At 33.8% G+C, this 20176-nt stretch overlaps 2 protein-coding genes across 2 annotated transcripts; one reads left to right on the top strand and one right to left on the bottom strand.

Annotated features, from left to right (window-relative positions):
• Positions 1 to 403: 403 nt before the first annotated feature.
• LOC145610504 (12-oxophytodienoate reductase 3-like) lies at positions 404 to 3012 on the top strand. Its single transcript, XM_081665830.1, has 5 exons — positions 404 to 501; positions 747 to 887; positions 1468 to 1598; positions 2017 to 2199; positions 2381 to 3012. Exons 1-5 carry the CDS (start codon positions 404 to 406, stop codon positions 3010 to 3012), a joined length of 1185 nt encoding a protein of 394 aa, XP_081521956.1.
• A 7660-nt stretch (positions 3013 to 10672) lies between these two features.
• On the bottom strand, positions 10673 to 15002 carry LOC145612102 (galactan beta-1,4-galactosyltransferase GALS1-like). Its single transcript, XM_081667472.1, has 2 exons — positions 13739 to 15002; positions 10673 to 11488 (listed from the first exon to the last, which is right to left on the bottom strand). Exons 1-2 carry the CDS (start codon positions 14929 to 14931, stop codon positions 11137 to 11139), a joined length of 1545 nt encoding a protein of 514 aa, XP_081523598.1. The 5' UTR covers positions 14932 to 15002; the 3' UTR covers positions 10673 to 11136.
• Between the last annotated feature and the right edge of the window lie 5174 nt (positions 15003 to 20176).

Below are 20176 nucleotides of genomic sequence, written 5' to 3'. Positions count from 1 at the left end.
GTTAGATCAAGTAGATTAAAAAAAGACTAAAAATTTAGCAACGTGATAAATGTACAAAAATTAGTAAATTACACTAGCTAAACTGTGCTGTCTACTAAATAAAAGTATAAAATTCATACATTATTGTCCTTACAAGACGCGCAATTAATTTTTTACGTAACTATTAATTTTTTAAGGAACTAAAATACTCCATACTTTGTACTATGAAATGATCTAACTAGTTGTTTAGTAAATTAAGTAATTGTTTAATCATAGTTTGATCTACAACTCCATCAAAGTCGGTGCCTACATTCACATTTCACACGTTAAAGTTTTTATATAAATCTTGATGTTTATTTCATCAAAGAAACAAGATTGAAAAAACAAAAATTAATAAAAACAGAAAAGAGGGAAGCTAAGAAAGATGGTTGCAGCAAGGATGGGTATGAATATGAGCATCAAATGTATGAAAGATGATCTTTTTACTCCTTACCAATTGGGTAATTTCAATCTGTCTCACAGGTTTGTTTCTTATGCTACTTCACATCGTTTTTACAATCATCTGTAATGTAGGCTCGAGTATACTTCACCTTACTTTCAATATTTTGACTTATACACTGTATCTCTGTATATTGTACTTTAACCAACTTTATTTGATGATTTATAGAAAAGATATATATGAATCTTGTAACATTCGCCCTGATTTATACTTTCATCATATTATATGATCTAATTATATTAAGCAAATTTTATCAATATTGATACAGGATTGTATTGGCACCGATGACTAGATGTCGGGCAATAGATGAAATGCCAAATGAAGCACTAGAGAAGTATTACACCCAACGATCCACTTCCGGTGGCTTGCTTATAACTGAAGGCACTCTTATCTCCCAAACTGCCGGAGGGTAAGTAATTAATTGTACTCAAAACCATGTGATAATAAAGAGAGTAACGTAGTCCCTTAACCTTATAAAATAAACACAATTCAACTTTGGACACTTCTCAACACTTTTACAGTTTTACATTTAAATTGACAAGTTTACAAGAAACTAATCAACCTATATCTATTACTTCGTATAATGATATAATGAAAACGAGGATGAGGATGGATGCACTTATGCATACTTTGTTTTCAAAAATTGGATGGAAAATTTTCTATGTACATAATTTTTTTGAATGGCAATTATTATTGGATTTCATGAGAAGTAGAAATACTCGTATTCTACTCAAAAAAAAATATACACATCATCTTTGTGTTAAAAAAATTACACATTTAATTCAAGGAATATAGACATTTAATTTATTTATAAAAAATACGCACATATCTTAAAAAAATATATCACCTTTTTTTTAGGAATATGTTCTTTTGATCCTAAAAAATTACTTTGTATGAGTATTAAAAAAAAAAAAAAAAAAAAAAAAAAAAAAAAAAAAAAAAAAAAAAAAAAAAACTCTGCTCCTAAAATTTCTGCAATTTTTCCATAGGTTCGCGCATTGCCCAGGAATCTACACAGAACAACAAGTGGAAGCTTGGAAGAAAATAGTAGACTCGGTTCATGCTAAGGGTGCTATCTTTTTCTCTCAATTGTGGCATGTTGGTCGAGTTTCTAACCAAGGTAACTACCTATAATCCTCTACAATTGAGTTTTAAATGTTCATCACGAAGACGTGCCCATGTACTTTTTTGTAAAAAAATTGTACTCCCCGTCAAAAAAAAAAAAAAAATTGTACTCCGTGGTATGTAAAATTTATTAACCACATCTTTGTACATTACAACTTCAACTTTATAATCTTGCTTATTCTATACGTACACACAAATAATAAATATCTTAATTTGATAACGTGTCAAGTTCATGTCAAGAATTTCATTCTGCAAGTGTGATTTTTCAAATGTAATACTCGTATGAAAATAATGAAATTACGGAGTAATAACAGACAATATATAAGGAAAACTCCATACCTTGTAAATTGTATCATATCATAGGGGCGTCTTTGACTCATACTCTCTACGTTATGTATGATTGTTTGATGTAGTGTACCAACCTAAGGGAGGAGCTCCAATATCATCAACAAACAAAATATTATCGGATAGGTGGCGTATATTGATGCCCGATGGTTCACACGAAAAATGCACCCGACCCCAAGCTTTGACTCAACCTCAAATATTAGAGGTTGTGGAACACTATCGCCAAGCAGCTCTCAACGCCATTCATGCTGGTATGTATACTCTCTATTCAAATAATTTCAATTCAGTAAAAATAATTCAAGTTTAGTAAAAAATTTCAAGTCAACAAAAATAATTTCAATTCAGCTTAAATAATTCGAAGAGAACAAGACCTTATCGGTACTAGTTAGGTTCCGTCTTAACATTAATTGTGATTTTGAATATTTAATGTAGGTTTTAATGGAGTGGAGATACATGGAGCACATGGTTACCTAATAGACCAATTTCTCAAGGATGCAATCAATGATCGAACCGACGAATATGGTGGTCCATTGGAAAACAGAACAAGGTTCCTAATGCAAGTGGTGCAAGCCGTTGTAGAAGCCATAGGAGCCGAGAAAGTGGCAGTGAGGATCTCACCAGCCATAGATCACTTTGATGCCCTTGATTCTAACCCACTAGCACTAGGCCTAGCCATTGTCAATGGACTCAACAAGCTACAGTCGGACTTGGGATCAAAACTCGCGTACCTCCATGTAACCCAACCCCGGTTCACGGCCCAAGGCGTGGTTGATAAGCCAGCCAAAGAAGCCGAAGCAGATGCACAATTGTTGAGGAAATTAAGGGATGCATATGAAGGGAGTTTTGTGAGTAGTGGTGGGTATACTAAGGAGCTTGGGATGGAAGCCTTGGCTCAAGGGGATGCTGATTTGGTTGCTTTTGGACGTCTTTTTATCTCTAATCCTGATTTAGTGCATAGGTTGAAGATTGATGCACCATTAAATAAGTATGACAGGACTACGTTTTATTCTCATGATCCTATTTTAGGTTATACTGATTATCCTTTTTTAGAGGATGTTAACTAGCTTAGTTGATCAAAGTTTTAGGATGGTTCCTAGTACTTGAGATTATTAAATCTCGTCTACATTATTTATCCTTCACAAATCTTATTTGCTTTCTTTGCCTAATTGCCTAGTGACCATTGTTTTGGTTTTCCATGATCATTTTCCTTCCTATTAATAATAATGCAAAATATTATATATTTGCAAGACTATAGGAAATGTTATTCTTTAGTACTTACAAAGTGCATGGACTTTAGCTTACATTCTTTCTAAGTTGTTTAGCCTTCTTATAGCACCTTCGATGATTCAATATATATACCTTCCAAAACTCATGCAAAAAACAAAGGATGAGACTATTGTTTGGAGACGAAGAAAGTGAAAGAAGCTAGCTCTTATTCTACATGAGCATTCATAGTGTGTTTGTGATCCATATCGTCCATTCCAACATGAAGCTATACTCCTTTCTTTTTCTTGGGAAACAACTTTACTTAATGATACAAGAAAGTTAGGACATTCTATATTCAATTTTAATTGTAGGACTATATAGGAGACTAGCAATGATTCATATATAGCAAAAGAATATACCTTTATAACTAGCACTGTCAAAACGGTTTGACAGTTCGGTTTCGGTTCGGTTTGAAATCGGTTCGGTAGTTAATCGGGTCGGTTTGGAATCGGTTTAATTGTCTCGCGGGTCGGTTTTGGTTCGGTTTAAATAGTTATCGGTTCGATTCGGTTTCGGTTTATTCTTAAGCGGTTTTAATTCGGTTCGGGTTGTAAACAGTCCGGGTAGTAAACGATTCGGTGCAGGCGGGTTGCGGTTTGTTAACGGTGCGGTGTAAACGGTTTTTATCCCGGTTCACACAGTTTCGGGTTGGAAACGGTTTCGGGTTAAAAACAGTTCGGTTCTTTTTTGGTTCGGTTTATAACTGGTTCGGATCTTTTTCGGTTCGGTTTTTAACTGGTTCGGTTCTTTTTCGGTTCAATTTATAATTGGTTCGGTTCTTCGATGGTTTAACCACTTTAACGTTATTCATATCGGTTCCATTTCAAGTTTACTAAATTACGGTTCGGGTCGGTTTTCGGTTTCAAAAAATAAATTGTTTATCGAGTTGTTTGGATTCGGGCAGTTAAATGGCTTTGGTTTGAAATTTGATAGTACTTGCTAACCTTTTGCGTTCACAAGTTTTAAATAAAGTCGGCAAGTCGCGAATCATTTCATATTTAGGCAACATATTATAAACAAATTCTCATTTATTTTATAAATACATATTATGTTCTGTTTCAAGTTTAGTCATACTGATCTTACTAGTTTATTACGAAGTAGATTATAAGAATTAGTGTATTAATGTATTATTGTTATACAATTAGTCAATTAGGTTATTATATGCTTCTTATTTAATCATTTATATACTACGCATACAATCATAATCATGACTTGATGAGTTCTTGACTTCTTGTGAAATGGAAATTTGCAATTTGGTAATTCGATACTTGATTAGTCAACAAGACTGATAATTATGACTCGTTTATCATTATATATTTTCATGAAATTATGAAGATATTACAAAGTGCTTTGATTTGTATAATGAAAGAAAACACTAATGACTAATTAACAAGGTCATATTGATCAGTTCAATCGATCATATGTACTACACATTATTAACACGTGGTATCTAACCATCTCAATATCTCATAGATAAATATTCGTATCATCGTTATTCGTATGTATTAGTACAAACTACAAAGTTATACGAAGTAGCTCATTAGTGATCTTTTTAAATTAATCTATTTATACATTTTATTAATATAACGTTTTTATAATTTTTACGTGTATAAAAATAAAGATATACTAGTAGATGTTTTAATACGTGTCTTGGGCACTGATCCCGATCAAATGGGGCAAAAAAATACTAAAGAATTGAAGGAATAATATTTTTGTAGATGAATGTACAACACACAAACACACACGGATCACCACTCTCAACCATTGATTAAAAAATCAATGGTTAGATTCTTTCTCCCACAACACACATGGATCACCATTCTCAACCATAGATTAAAAAAATCAATGGTTAGATTCTTTCTCCCACAACACACATGGATCACCAATCTGAACCATAGATTAAAAAAATCAATGGTTAGATTTACATGAAACCACTCTCACCCTTTTGAAACCCTTTCACTCTCACTCTCACTTTACCACTCTCACCTTACCACTCATCCTCACAGCGCCTCTCCTTCTCACGGCTAAGCGCCTCTCCGTCTCATCACCTCTCCGTCTCATCCTCACGGCCTCTCATTCACGGTGTTTGTTGTCCTTATTCTGAAGTTGTCCTGGCGCCTCTCATTCACGGAGTCATTGGTGTTTGCTGCCCTAATTGCTCCAAATTCAGGTATGATATATACACGGCGTCTCTCTCTCTCTAGATTTTAATTGATATGTGTTGTTGGTATCATGGTATGAATTGGTGTTGTTTTTTTTAATTGTTACTGTATATTGTTTAAAGAATTGGTTTTTAGGGTTATAATGATATTTTAATGATATTTGTTGTTGATGGTTGTGTTATTTCATTGATTTAGATTTATTTAGCTGGTCGATTTTGTTGGCTTATTCGATGATTTGAATGAGAAGATAGTAAATGTTTTGAGATGGAAGTTGTTATTTGCTTATTATAAACATTCAAGAAAAGCTTAATTCTACTGAATTTGCTTTGTGCTGTTATCTTCATTAATCTTGGCATATGCCAACTATTGAAGGTATGGAGTATATTCTTGGTTTATGCAGCCGACCTCATCCATGTAGGAATTGGGATTTGTTAGTTTGATAGTAACATAGCTAATTATAATTATTCTTAAAGTTGTAATATTAATTTTAATTTATAATATGATAGTAACATAGCTAATTATAATTATTCTTAAAGTTGTAATGCATGGGTTTTGTTTATAAGGAATGATGATATCTTCTGTTTAGAAGTATATGTAATTGTGAAGCTTTGGTATATCTTTGACAAACTGTAAGAATACCCTGCAATAAGAATAGCTTTGATATCTTTACTATGCAGAAACTAAGAAACCTATTAAAATCAGTAATTTTTGGACCAAAGGTTGAATACCCTGCTTTGATTTGTTGTATGCTAACTGGAATATTTAATCCTGTTTCTTCACAATTGCCACGAAATCTTATCTTGGGAACACTTCATCTTGTAGAAAGTAAACAGAGTATAAACGTACGTAGTATTTGGAGATTTTTATCACTTCACTTCTGAGATAATTTGTAAAATCCTTTTTGTGAAATCACTTCATTTTGCAAAGTTAAAGCACATGCCGACATTGCCTGGTAGAGTTTATATTATGGGTCCTATGTCAATCATTGTTGCCTTTCTCTGGCTTAGTTAGAATCATCCCCTAGTTATGATGTTGATGAGGTCCTTATAGGCTTATACTATTTATCTGCTTCAAGTTTCAACCTTTACTCAGCTGTATTTGGTAGGCCTCATCAGATTTATTAGATCTTTGTTCAGATTTGACTTGTTCTTGCCTGTATTTTACATTTTCATCCTTAGCCGTGCTTTAGTATGTCCGGTTAAGTGGTTAGGCTATTTGTGGTCAGAGTGGCTTAAGGTGTACTGCTGCTCTGCTGTTCTGCTGTTCTGCTGCTGCTGTTCTGCTTGTCTGTTGTTCTACCATGTCTGCTGTTGGCCCTGCTGCTGTGTCTCTGTTGTTCTGCTGTGTCTTTGCTGTTCGGCTGTTCTGCTTGTATGATGTTCTGCTGCTGCCATGTCTACAGTTTTAGGACTTTGTTAGACTTCATATATGCTTGTAGCAAAATAGCACAATGCAATTCAATGAGTTTCATGTGAGTAATTAACCATTATTTTCCACCTCCTCCCCTGGGAACAATATGTTATGAACTTGAGTAACTTGACTATCTTTGGTTAATTTTATCAAATCTGGTGTTATGGATGTGCCCTTAATATGTATTTTTTTTTTATCTTTTTTACCCCCTTCTATTTGAAGCATTTGAAATTTGCATAATGTGAATTTGTGTTTCTCAATATGGCATTTGCAATTGGCTTTATGTAGTCCTTTTACCACTCGGGTACATATTCCATTTAAAAATGATCAACCCTTCAAATAATATATTGTTTTTCAACTTGAATGAGCAAACAAAGGAAAAAGATTCCTAAAAGACAGAATATAAGAAGAAGCAAATCACTAAGTACATAATCTGTGAAGCAATAAAAAATAGAAATATGACATAATTTGTAGAGCTATGGCAAGTAAAATGTAGACTGGTTGCAACTTTCAACTAGCAAATGAAAAAAAGTAAGGTATGAAGAAAATATTTTAAGCTAGCAGCGTCTTTGCAAAAGGTATGAAGATGATGATCTTTGATAGGCAAATGGTACAAAGGACTCAACATACCTCTACCAGCAAGACAGATTTTCAGTCTGAAGGGAATGTTAAGGGTCTTTCAGCAGGCTTTTCATCCATTATAAAGCATTATCTCAAAATTCTGACATGCTCATAGTCTCATAGACGCGCTTATCTAGATTCAAGATATCAGAGACACAACTCAAAGTGTCTAGCATTATATGGAATTTGTGTTTCTTCATCACTCTTCATAAGTTTTGATTACTAACGGTTTGTAAACGGTTCGATTTAGAAGCGGTTTGGTTCATAAACGGTTCGGTTTATAACCAGTTCGGTTTACAATCAGTTCGGTTTTTAAATGGTTCGGTGCAAACGGGTAGCAGTTTGCTAACGGTTCGGTGTAATCGGTTTTTTTTCCAGTTTAAACGGTTTCGGGTTGGAACCGGTTTCGGTTTAGATACGGTTCGGTTCTCTTTCGGTTCGGTTTTCATTCAGTTCGGTTTATATTCGGTTCGGTTTGTTAACGGGTTCGGTTCTTAAACGGTTTACCATTACTCGGGTCGATTCGGTTTCGGGTTTACTAAAATACGGTTCGGGTCGGTTTTCGGTTCCAAAAAATTCGGTTTTTAATCGGTTCGGTTCTCATTTGGGTCGGTCGGTTTCGGACAGTTAAACGGTTTCGGTTTGAAATTTGACAACACTATTTATAACTAGTGCACGGGTCGATTCTTGTGAGTTGCACTAAGAATTGGAGATAGAGTTGCAGATATACCGAATGCACACATTGTACAATTGTCAATATATAAATGAGTTAACTTAATCTACTACATGCGTTCGTATTATTTACAACATAGGGTTATTATTTGTGAGACATAACATATTTCTTTGTTGCAAATAATATGAAACAATGGTAGTATAACTTTTAATGTAACATAAAATGACACAAATAAGATAACGGCCATGATATACACAAGTCGACATCAAAATTTGTACGCATATGCAACGTTAATTATTGGAATGTCGACTTTAACAATCAAACAAACAATGTATTAAATATCGGGGCCAAATTTGATGTTGAATTTTCCACAATTAGTGTCGTATGATTTCAATAACATAAATTTTGCCATAGATCAACCTGTGCCGTTTGCTTTCACTAACATAACTACCGTCAACATCACCTCAATTGTTTGGACTAATTGTCATGATACGGTGATACACTTGTACAAACTTAACTCTTAGTCTAGAGTAAAGATGGACACTGGCGCACAACACGGCCACCACGAACAAAATATTACACGTTAATGTATGTGTCGGTTGTGGCTTGTGAGTTGTGCGACTTGAATTTGTTGTCTTATTTTGGAAAGACAGAAAAGAATTGAAGGCAATATAACGAAAACTTGCGCAAAAAAGTGCACATAAATATGACATGACATGGCATGGAACGATAAACACGACTTGCTCCATATGCGAGCCAATAGCTAGTTGGCTAGATTAGGAGTTAGGCAACTTAGTCCTAATCAAACCGAAGACACATGGGTTTGGCACACAGAGGCGGAATCAAGGGGGGGCTGAGGTAGACCGTGACCACTTCTTTGATTTTTGTATTAAATATTTTGACATGCATATAGAGATAATATGTACTATGTAGCTCAGTTGGTTATAATGGATTTGGAGGTTCATTCAAATGAGTGCAAATGTTGTTCGATTCCTGCTGCAATCGCAACCAAAGCCCTTTAGTCACGGTCTACTCAAAGTATAACCAAACTTTGAAGAATTAGTTAGAATCTAGTAGCCTTCAGATTATCAAGCTAGAACCCTAACAAAAACGGCAAGGGTCTTATAATTACCAAAAATTCCAAATGGACGGTGAGAGTTAGAGATTAAAAAGTCGTTAGTAAAGAACAAAGAAGATGGAAGCTTTTTGGTATAATCAAAGATACGCCTAGAGTTAAGCGGATCTGGACCTCATATATGAAGCAGAGTTGAGCCCACATGATTTGAAGTCGACAAGTCCAACAAACACATACCATAATTGGTATTATATGGCCCACATTTATAATATCGTATTATCAATGATGGTATCATGCTACCTTATATTCGCTAGATAGCCACTCGGTTTTTCTAGTTGTTAACAGCTAATTTCTTCATGTTTTGGGGTCTTAGTGTGAACCAAAACTATTACACCCAACTTAGGAATTGGACAAATTAAACCATGCTCTAAATTATTATTGTGATATAACGCGCATTAACAGCTTGATTTGGATTTTTAACGTTAAATTAGTACCTGGAAAGTGGAAAGGAATTAAGGAAGGGAACAGAGTTATTGTTTGGTTAAAGGGCATAATTATTTGATAGGATTTCTTTGATTGGTTGTTTAATCTGAAAGCTCTAAAGGTAATACGTTGTCTAATGTTACCATATATTATTTTAAAAAATAAACTTTAAGGTTATGCTTGAATGAAAGAAATTATGTAAAGTATTTTGTGATATATATGCAAAGGTCGAGGCTTTTATGTTGTAAGACTTGTAACTTGTGAAAGACAATGGTAGGAAATTAATACCCGTACATTATATACATGCATATGCAAGTAGTTATTGTTGTTAATGATATTAGACACGAATTGGGTAGTAAGAAAGGGATGTCTAGTTAATACGACCTAATACTAGTAAAACTATTGTCGGCTAGTCTTTCAATCATTATTTCCTCAAACACCTAGAAAAGTCCATTCTTTGTTTGCAAAAGTTATCCCTTTAAAAAAACGAAGGAAGAAGAAGAAAAAGGAGGTTGCACCGCAAATTAGCGCCAAAATATGCCTCCACCATCCTTATCTTCTTTGGCTTTGGTAAGAAAGTATAGCAATAGCAAATTAAATTGTTGTGATACTAGTTTTACACAATAAGAACTTTACTCTTTGAAATAAGATGTTTAAATCTAATTTTTATCAAGGTATGATTTAGGCTATTAGGTTTGCTAATCCAATACATAGATTTGTGTAAACTTTAAATTTAAGAAATTATCCTAAAACTATGGGTCAAATAAAAGAAATTATCCTAAAACTAGACATTATTAAAACAACACATCTACCTTACAAAATTTTAAGAAAACAACAAAGATTTTCAATCTTTCTTTCCTCATACACCTAGAGAATTCGATTCCAACCCATGTTAACATCAAATAAATCATAAAGAAGTAAAAGCCAATATATGCCTTACAAGTTCTTTTAAGCTTTCAATATATAATCCCATCTTCTTTTACTTTTTTATGTTGAAAGTATATTAAAAGCAAAGAAAATAATGATGTAATGTATTAATAAGTATTATCATCCTAACAACATTTATATCTTTACAAAAAAATCTCATTCTTTGACTATAGGAATTACAACAATATTTATAACAACACATTTTACCCTATAGTATTAGCAAACATATAAGAATGAACAAATCAAAGAAATATAAGTAGAAAAGACAATTTACCTTTACAGTAACCTAATTACTATATCAATTATCATAGCCTAAGAATTGGATCCCCTTTTCACATCATTTAACCCCCCACCATCCTTACACCATCATATCTTTTCCCATTACAATGAATCAATGATCACCTATAACAAATCCCCTTCAATTTCTCACCATACATCACAATTAGCATGGGTCTGAAATTTCAACTACTTTTCACATCGGTGTTAGCCCATCCTTAGCCTCAGGAGTCAGGACCATTCATGTACGCGGTCCCCACTATCAAGCCGTATATGGCTATACTTGAGGTGTATGTCATAAAGGGAGCTGGGATGTTCCTAGAGTTTCATGTTCAAATTGCTTTATGGTATTGGCAAGTTGCTTCATGTTGTCATCATAAACGTAAGGCAGTTTTTCATGAAATGTGATCTTTTTCTTGGCCGAAGGTGGGAGTAAGACACGGCATGGCTCACCTACGACTTGGATGGAGTTGTGGTAGTGATAGTACCGGATTTTAGCCTCTGTGTGGTGAAGAGACTTCCCTACAATGTTCTCTGACATGTGAACGCCGGTGGCTAATACATTCCTAGGTTGGATGGCGTATTTTCTGTCTCTTCGGATTTTAGTCCTCCAGTCCCTGAACAGCAGTTTCTCGAAACCCCATTCCCTGGCAATTTATAAAAACCACAAAATATGAGCAACAGCCAAAAGTTGTAGACTTTCTAAGATAGAGATGGGAGCAAAGTATGGGCATAGATAAAAAATAAAATCAGGAAACATAGAGACAAACATTGTTCTAGAATTGGATCACCACATGGATCAATATCAATATGGGGTCACTTGAATATTTTAAGCATAAAACATTCATGAAAAACTTATTTTTTAGTTGACTGCATTAGAGCATAACAGCAATTATAGATAACAGAGGAAATTTGAGCGAATTTCAAAGATGTCTAATTTGCCTCTCCAAAATGCCCCCCTACATTTCTATGCAGCTTAGTAGTTAGTACCATCAACTAAATTGTAAGATTGAGGTAAAAAATAGCAAAGCAGTCAAGCAGCCACAGAAAGTCCAAAATCTTAACTAGAATAGCTATCGGTTCACCTATATTAGAACGCCTTTCAGTTGTAAAACCATCTCATGTCCGAAGAAAAAACCACAGCACAGCTTAGCAAAAGCCTTAGTGTCACACTGTCACCTACTCATCAGTAATCACCATCTTAAGTTCTTAACACATTAACTGTTCACGGAACTTGTATCATTTATACAGAGTAATTATGTAAATTCCCATCTGTAAAATGTTAATTAATCCTCTTTACCACAAAATAAAAGTAAAAGAACTTCACCTAGTGAAAGAAGAATATCATTATGAGTCCTGAATCCTTTTTTTTATCTTTTGTTGTGTCTATATGCATTTTCTAATGAACATTATGTTATCCACTTTCAACTTTAGAAAGCATTTCTTTTCTTCTAAAACAAAAAAAGGGTTGCTTTCTTTATCCTCTTTTCCATATTGTAGTAAATTCTCATTACCTAGAAACAAAAGAAAAGTAGTGGTGCAACTTTCATAGCACCACCACATGGGGTTTAACATATCTTTATAATGAACTCTCAACATCGATTCATATGCTTAAATACTTAATATTATGGATTGAGTATGAGCAAAGTTCTCATGCACCCCGAAATTGGCATCATAAACGCACGAGCTCTAGCACCCAAGACACATGATTCCTAAGCTCGAACTCCATGGTAACAATAGATCTAATTTGACCTCCATCACAAGTAAAGCGAATAGATCCAGCATAATGATGCTTCCTATTCAAGACACTAATAAAATAATAGTGCTTACTGCTAAGTGCTTGGCAGCTTGACATCTTCATACATTGATGCCTTTTTTTTTACACTTTCAACAAAAAAGAATGGTCAATAATTTTGTATATTCCATTCCTAAGATTCTCAATTTCTCAATACCACCATCAAAGGACAAAAACGAAGCGAAATGCTAGTGAAAGGCAGGTGGAGATCAAGTTACAGCTAAAACACTCATAAACCATAGAGGACAGAGTGTCACAGAGTAGCATCAATTTGACAACAATAACCAGAAAACATAGTAGTTCAACATCATTTATAACTTAATCCGAACAGCCAGTGTATCCTTACTAAATTCGTCGGTGATAGGATTCAACTATGCACTAGAATATCAAGACTATGCACTCATCAACATCAGGGCATCGAATCACTTTCCATTAGACTTTTGCCACATTAGTCATCGCGAATATTGCATTACTTAGAAGAACGATTTGCTCGATTATTGTATTATTAATCTCTTAATAGAAAATTGCACTTCTCCTAATAATCAAATAAAAAATACACCGCCCAAGCTTAAGAGCCTTAACTAACAAACAAACAATAGTCCTACTGTGGTCAAATCTAAGCAATTAATAATCAACCAAACACCTGCATCTCAATTGCAGCAGATCTATTTAGTATATTTAACCCCCTCTAATTAGCAATCAAAACCAACAGAGAATGTTTCCCAATACTAAGGAGTAGTACAAAAATATTAATTTAACTAACATAATCAAACCCATAATTATAATTAATCAAAATTCCTCCCTATTAACAAACAAAATAAACCTTAATCAAACCAAGAACTAACAAACAAACCCATAATTATATTAACCCAGAATCATAAAATAATCAAACCATGAGCAATCAAAAATCAATAAACTCAAAATTAATCAAAACTAACCCAGAAAAATACACAAGCAATCAAAATTAACCCAGAAAACCCCACAATTAATTATTAAAAAATCCCAAAATCACAAAAAAGCTAATCATATACATAAACACACAATTAATCAAGAAAAACCCCAACAATTAATCAAAATTAAAAGAGGAAAACATAAAAATTACCTGGAATAATCTTGGGAGGAATCATTCTTGAAGCAAAGAGCACTAGACATAGGATTCTGCTCAATAGTAATCTGAGTAAACCCATCAAATTCCTTCATAACATTCTTCAACGAATTTCCTTTTGGTACGTAAATATACTCATCAACATCAAAATAAAACGTCCATTTCGCAGCAAATCTATACCTATGTAAACAATCATTCACAACCAAAAACTGATTATAATAATACCCATCATATTTATCTTGATCTCTAATATCTTGGATCGTCACTCTCCCCTTCTTCACCCACGGTTCTAGAACCTTCCGAACCTCATCGGAAACCCCACCAGCGTCATGAAACACGAAATGCGACTTCTCCCCAAAGCGCCAAGCATGGTACGCAACCCACTCCCGAATTCTCGACGCACTCAAAGTGCCGTAAAGTGAGGACCCACAATAGAGGTAGTCTAGCTTTGGTGGTGAAGTGTAGAGTGAGTTGTTATAAGCGCCGGGAAGTTCCTCAAGCGCTGTAAATTTCTCAAAAAAGCGTGGGGAAAGTGAGTAGTAAGCGTAGAGAATGAGTTTTCCGCCGGAATTATCGACGTTTGGGTTCGTCGGAAAAGTGCAGTTTACGACGACGACAGTGTAGACTCTTCCGTAACCCCAATCAGGGAGGATTTTGAACGCTTTAGCGCGGGTAGGTTCGTGGGTTCGATTGTTTGGGACCCACTCACATTTGTACCATGGTTGACCGTATACATGGATCGGTTTCGACGCTAATCCGACGACGGAGAATGTCGCCGGTCCTCCACGATAAGCACCCATTTGAACGAAGAGTGCAGCGGCATTTCCGTACGGTTTGAACTCTCTTTTGTTCGGGTCTGGGTTTGGGTTTTCGGGTTTGGGTCGACCCGGAAGAGGGAGGTTTCTGGGTTTGTTAATGGAGGAAAGAGAGAGTAAGTGGGTGGTTTTTGCGGCGGTTGTTGTTGTGGTGGTGTTGAGGAGGTGGTTGAGAGGAAGAGATGAAGTGCAGTGGCAAGAAGAGGAGAGAGAAAGGAGGTGGTCGTAGTAAGGTTGGAGGTTCCAAAGGAGTAAAACAAGGGTGAGAGTTAAGAGGGTGGCGAGAACTGGTTTGGTTTCGAAGCAGAGGAGGAGTTTTCCGACGGGTTTTCCGGTGACTCCGCCGGTGAAAGGGGAGGAGTCTTGTTTCTTCATTGTTGGGGTGTGAAGAAGTGTGAAGGGTGAGGAGAGAGAGTAGGAGAGGGGTTTTAAAGGTGGGAAGTATGGGAGTGAATGAGTGATGAGGTGGAACTTTTTGAAAAGGAGGAATTGAGGTTGTGAAAAAGATTTTTTTTTTTTTTTTAACAAAATTGTAACGTTGAAAATTTAACTCATGTAAAATGCAAATCTAAAATGTACTCCACATGTGTTCACCCAAAAGAAATTAATGTATGTAATTATGTAAAATAGACATCTTATGTTACATAAATTAATACTCACGTAATTACATGCAAAGTATGTTTTTGACAAATTACTATATCGAGAGTTTTGAGATAATAAGATTTCACATGATATATATGGCTAGATTGTGAATAGTGCTTTAAAGCTAGCAAATGTGTTGTGTCTGTAGTTGTAATGTTGTATTCAAATAAGTATAAATGACAAATCACCGGTCGAAACTCGAAACGTATTGTTAAATGTGTCTACCTGCAATGTCCCGATTAACTATGTGTCTGCAACCCTTGATACTAATTTGCTTTTTGTGTCTAATTTGATTTTGTCATATATTATGGGATAGAGGGAGTATCACGTTGCCGTGTTGGGTAAGATTTAGTTAGCTCTACGGATATTCTTATAACGATAAATAATTTGTAAATTTGGGCAAAATAAGTACTCACTTCGTCCCGTAATTAAATGTCTACTTCTCTTTATTGTGTAAGTAATAAATGTTATATATAGACATCTAATAAGGAAATGGAGAGAGTAGATTTAAGTGAATTTTAGTGGAAAATAAACGTTAATTTTTCTACAAGTACAAAATTAAAACGAAAAAATGTAAAAGAGGAGAGAGAAAAAGAGGAGGTGAGCTGGGAAGAGGAGGTGCAACTGCAACCGACAGGGGTCTAATTGGGTCTAAAGGAGACTGCATGTGATTTGCTGGCAATTAATCATTTGTGAATTTGTTTTTGATGAAGAGAGAGAAAATTACATTCTTCTTACAACCAAAATACTGCTATTTTCGTATTATTATATTTAGGGGGGTGTTCACTTTTTTTTTTATATTCTTTTTGACTTTGCTTTCACTACAGAATTGCTCTATTCATTGGTTTAATGTGTGTAGATTTTGCTTATATTTGGAGTTGGACTATAATTATTTTATTTCTTGGATTCTTTTCTAACCTTTTTTTTGTTATCATTATTAGTTCATTGCTTGTTAAAGCTGTGATTTGTGAATGTTGTGCGATTAATAGGTCCAAAGTTCATGAATTTGGAAATTATTAATCATGATTCTTATCTTTACTAGTTGTACATTATATCTGCAAATAGAATTGATTTTTGTTGATTTGATAACACATACGACTATATTGTTATATACTTCCTCATTAAACATTAAGGGCATGTTCTCTTACGTTGAAGTTCAGTTCAATTCAGCTCAGTTCAGTTCAGTTCAACTCCTAATTTCCTTTTCTTATAAAATATTCATTTCAATTTTGTTCAGTTCTGTTCATCTGAGTTCAGTTCAGTTTAGTTCAGTTCAGCTGAGTTCAGTTCAGTTCAGTTCAGCTGAGTTCAGTTCAGTTCATTTCAGCTGAGTTCAGTCAATGAGAACAGGCCCTAAGTGAAAGTATTGTGTAGAACGGACTCATGTGAGTCCGGTCATACAAGCATAAAAAAAAAATCTTAATTGTCAAAAATCAGATATTAAGTTTCAAAAAAAAAAGATATTAAGTTTTAAATATCAAATATTATATTAAAAGTGTCATAAATTAGATCATAATAGTCAGATATTGGTTTATCATTATTAGATATTAGACAATATTGATCAGAATATTTGAAACAGGGAGCTAATCTATCTTTTGCTGTTACTTTCTTCCGCAACATTGATGCAAGAGTTGGCCCTTTATTTTTTTTCGTAGCGCTATCTCTTGTGCTTGCAGGTCTAAATTCCCCAAAAGAGTATAACTCGAGGTTGAAGCAATTGCAGCCTCATGAAGAAATTCCCATTCCATCAATGTTTGAACAACCATAAACACGGAGAGGGAGGGGGTGGTTCGCCGGCGTCGGGGAATAGGTGAGGGAGGGTGGTCGCCGGCCGCCGACAAGTGGCTAGGTAGTGGTAGTGGCAGTGGCAGTGGGTAGGAGATGGGTGTGTGCATTATAAACCGGACTCAGTGAAACGATCTCATGCAAAACCTTCTCAATAATTGAATAAAGAAATATTTTATATCTCACAAATGATACCTCTTTGTTGCAATTGATATTTAACGGAGGAAGTACAATTATTAAATTTCTTGATTAATTATGATTTTTTTTTTTTTTTTTTTGTTACTAGTGTTTTCTTTTTCTTTAGTTTCACCCTTCTTTAACGATTTTTCTTGTGTTTTCTAGGCTATTTATAGAGGCGTTTAAGTAGAGCAAGCACTCCTACATGTCATGACGCTTAAGTGTGTTAAGTTTACTAATTAAGTTTGTTCTCTAAGATGAACAGGTATTAAGGGCCTGTTCTCTTCAGCTTAATTTCAGTTTAGTTCAGTTTTTAATTTCCTTCTCTCATAATATATTCAGTTTAGTTCAATTCAGCTCAGCTTAGCTTAGTTCAATCATTCAGAAGGCCTTGAGTAGAGTTATGTGTGTGATAATAATCTTGAGACAAAGAAAGTAGTAAGAAACTAATCAAAGTTACAATATGTGTCTCTTCACCTATAATAAGGGGATTAAGCCTAAAATTTTGTGAGATTTGATTGAAATTTGACAATATTTAAATTAATCTCATGTATGCAAGGTCTTGCTGTTTTTTTTCAATAAATGTTTCATTTCAAATATCTAATTTTTATTATTTTGGCTACTATACACAGATATTTTGTAATAAGTAAACAGATATCAATATACCTATACTAAAGGCGAAACCAGAAATGACATTTGTCATAACCTGGTTAAAAATTTTCCCTCCAAAAGATTTTTTTTTTTTTTTTCAAAGCTTCTTAGAGAAGTATTTAATTTAATACTTACTTTATAATAATATTTCTTTTCTATTTGGCAAGTATATTCATTTTTACACATTCAACAAATATTTATATATTTATTTATTTATTTATTTTATGACGGGAACAAAGTCATATAATACAATAATGTAATATTATCTATAACTTTGTAATGTAATCCATGGTTATTTTTATTAGTCGTGCATGCATTTCTTCCTCTGTTTTCTTTAAAAATTCAAAAAAATTGTAATTACTGAACTTTCATCCTATTTTGCAATTTGATATTATTTTTATAGTAAAATAATTGTATTAAACCAATGATAAATATTGAAATTACCGTGCATGGCACGGGATCTAACCTAGTATGTATAATAAAAGCCAATCTAATTAATTTACGAGTACGTATTCCCATTCCGATATTTTTGACTTGATATAATGCTATATATAATAACTTAATAAGTAACAATATGTTAAAATAAGGTCAAGAAACATTAAGGTGGGCTCTTCTTGGACTGTTGATTTATTGTGCAACAAAATTTCTTTAAATAATCCCAATAATTTAGGAATAGGATATGCATAAACCAAAATCCAAAATCAAAGAAAGACAACTTATATTAGGGTGCAAATTATTATATACTTGTATATGTTTTTTTGGGTGCATAATTAGCAAGTTGATAATAAATATTATGTAGTCGACATGAGAAATGAAATAACGATAAGACATCCTTGCCAAATTTCAATAAAGTTGAAGTGTTGAACTTAATTATTATGATTGAAGTTCATTAGAAAAAACCAAAACAATTGTGATTGATAAGGATCGACGAAAGGTGAGGTGTTTCTTCCCTGCTCCATAACACCATGTAATGCATGTTTGAGCTAGAGCATAGACGTGTAGTCCTTCTTTTCCACAAACAAATTTCTAGTAGTATATAATTTTAGAATCGACTAAACGATTTATTTTTAAAATTATACTTGTTGAATAGAATGACTTAAAATTAATTAACAAGTTTGGACTAGACTTATTTCATATTGTAAACATGTCAAATTAAATCGTTGATTCGCATTCAAAAATAAATTATTACAACCTAGTCTTTTTAGTGCCCTCACTTGAATTCTGAATGCTCAATCACATAACCCTCTTATCTACAGAGTTTGTACCTTGGATACATGAGTACATGACTTACTCCTTTTAGTCCTCTTACTTAGATGATTAGTTGGTCCAATATGGGAAGAAATCCCTTTTAGGACATGTTCTTTTCCTACTCCTTGCTTCCTTAGTGCCCTTGAATCTCTATTCTTTAAATAGGTAATCTAACACCCTTCTTACTTACAAAGTTTATACCTTAAATGACATTAGCATAAACAAAGTATAGGGGATGATTGATAATCCTAGTCAGAGCTTTATTATACAAGTTATTTATCAATGCTATTATTTAGGGCTCTCTTAGTTATAACTATACCAAAACTTATTGATTATATTTGTAATAATGTAATTGTCATTCTGTATGATTTATTTTTGACACTAGTCTATACTAATATATTAAAAGGCGTTCCCAAGAACGTCCACGTGTCACTTAAGCTCTTCTTACTACGCCACGTCACCTACTCAACTATTCATTACGCCACGTGGCTCTCCTTCTATTTGTTTTTCATTCCATGTCATGGACTCATCATAAAAAATTAAAAATTAAAAATTAAAAATTAAAAAAAAGAGTTCTCCACAAAAATTGAACCCACAACCTCTCATTCTAGAACTAAATATCTTACCACCAAGCTATGTAATTTTTTATGCAATCTTTTAAATACAAAATATTAATAAGTAGCAAATGACAATATGAACAATAAATTTAATTACAAGAAAATTAAATCATACATTACAATGTATATTAATGTTTAGGCAAAAGCTAATGAGCGCCCCCGGGGCGTTAGATAAGAGAATTAAAAGTAGAAATATTAGAGTAAAACTAACATTAATTACACCGAACGCCGCGTGATTTTGTCATGCATTCCTAACTAACGCCCCGGGGCGCTTGTTAGCAAGATCCTAATGTTTAATTCCATGTAATCAACCGGGGCATCGCCCGGGTCCAAAAACTAGTTATAGTATAAAACTTGTGATCATATTCTGTAAACATAACCACATTTATTATTAGTCAAGATTCCCGTTAAACAAATGTATCCTCTTGTATCAAGCAATCATTATTTATTAAATTTTTTTTTTTTTTTAAAGGTGAAAGTATTACTCATAATTTTTTTTA

This window comes from Chenopodium album, chromosome 24 (genome assembly GCF_948465745.1).
Source record: "Chenopodium album chromosome 24, dcCheAlbu1.1, whole genome shotgun sequence".
Taxonomy (NCBI): Eukaryota; Viridiplantae; Streptophyta; class Magnoliopsida; order Caryophyllales; family Amaranthaceae; genus Chenopodium; species Chenopodium album.
The sequence above is the reverse complement of the archived record's forward strand: the minus strand, read 5'-3'. Positions and strand labels throughout refer to the sequence as shown.

Excerpts from the sequence above, each read along its gene's own strand:
- LOC145610504 (XM_081665830.1), top strand. The coding sequence starts at position 404 with ATGGTTGCAGCAAGGATGGGTATGAATATGAGCATCAAATGTATGAAA. Across the intron at positions 888-1,467 it reads ATCTCCCAAACTGCCGGAGG|GTTCGCGCATTGCCCAGGAA; the intron begins GTAAGTAATTAA and ends ATTTTTCCATAG. Across the intron at positions 2,200-2,380 it reads TCTCAACGCCATTCATGCTG|GTTTTAATGGAGTGGAGATA; the intron begins GTATGTATACTC and ends TATTTAATGTAG.
- LOC145612102 (XM_081667472.1), bottom strand. The coding sequence starts at position 14,931 with ATGAAGAAACAAGACTCCTCCCCTTTCACCGGCGGAGTCACCGGAAAA. Across the intron at positions 11,489-13,738 it reads TCCTCCCAAGATTATTCCAG|GGAATGGGGTTTCGAGAAAC; the intron begins GTAATTTTTATG and ends ATAAATTGCCAG.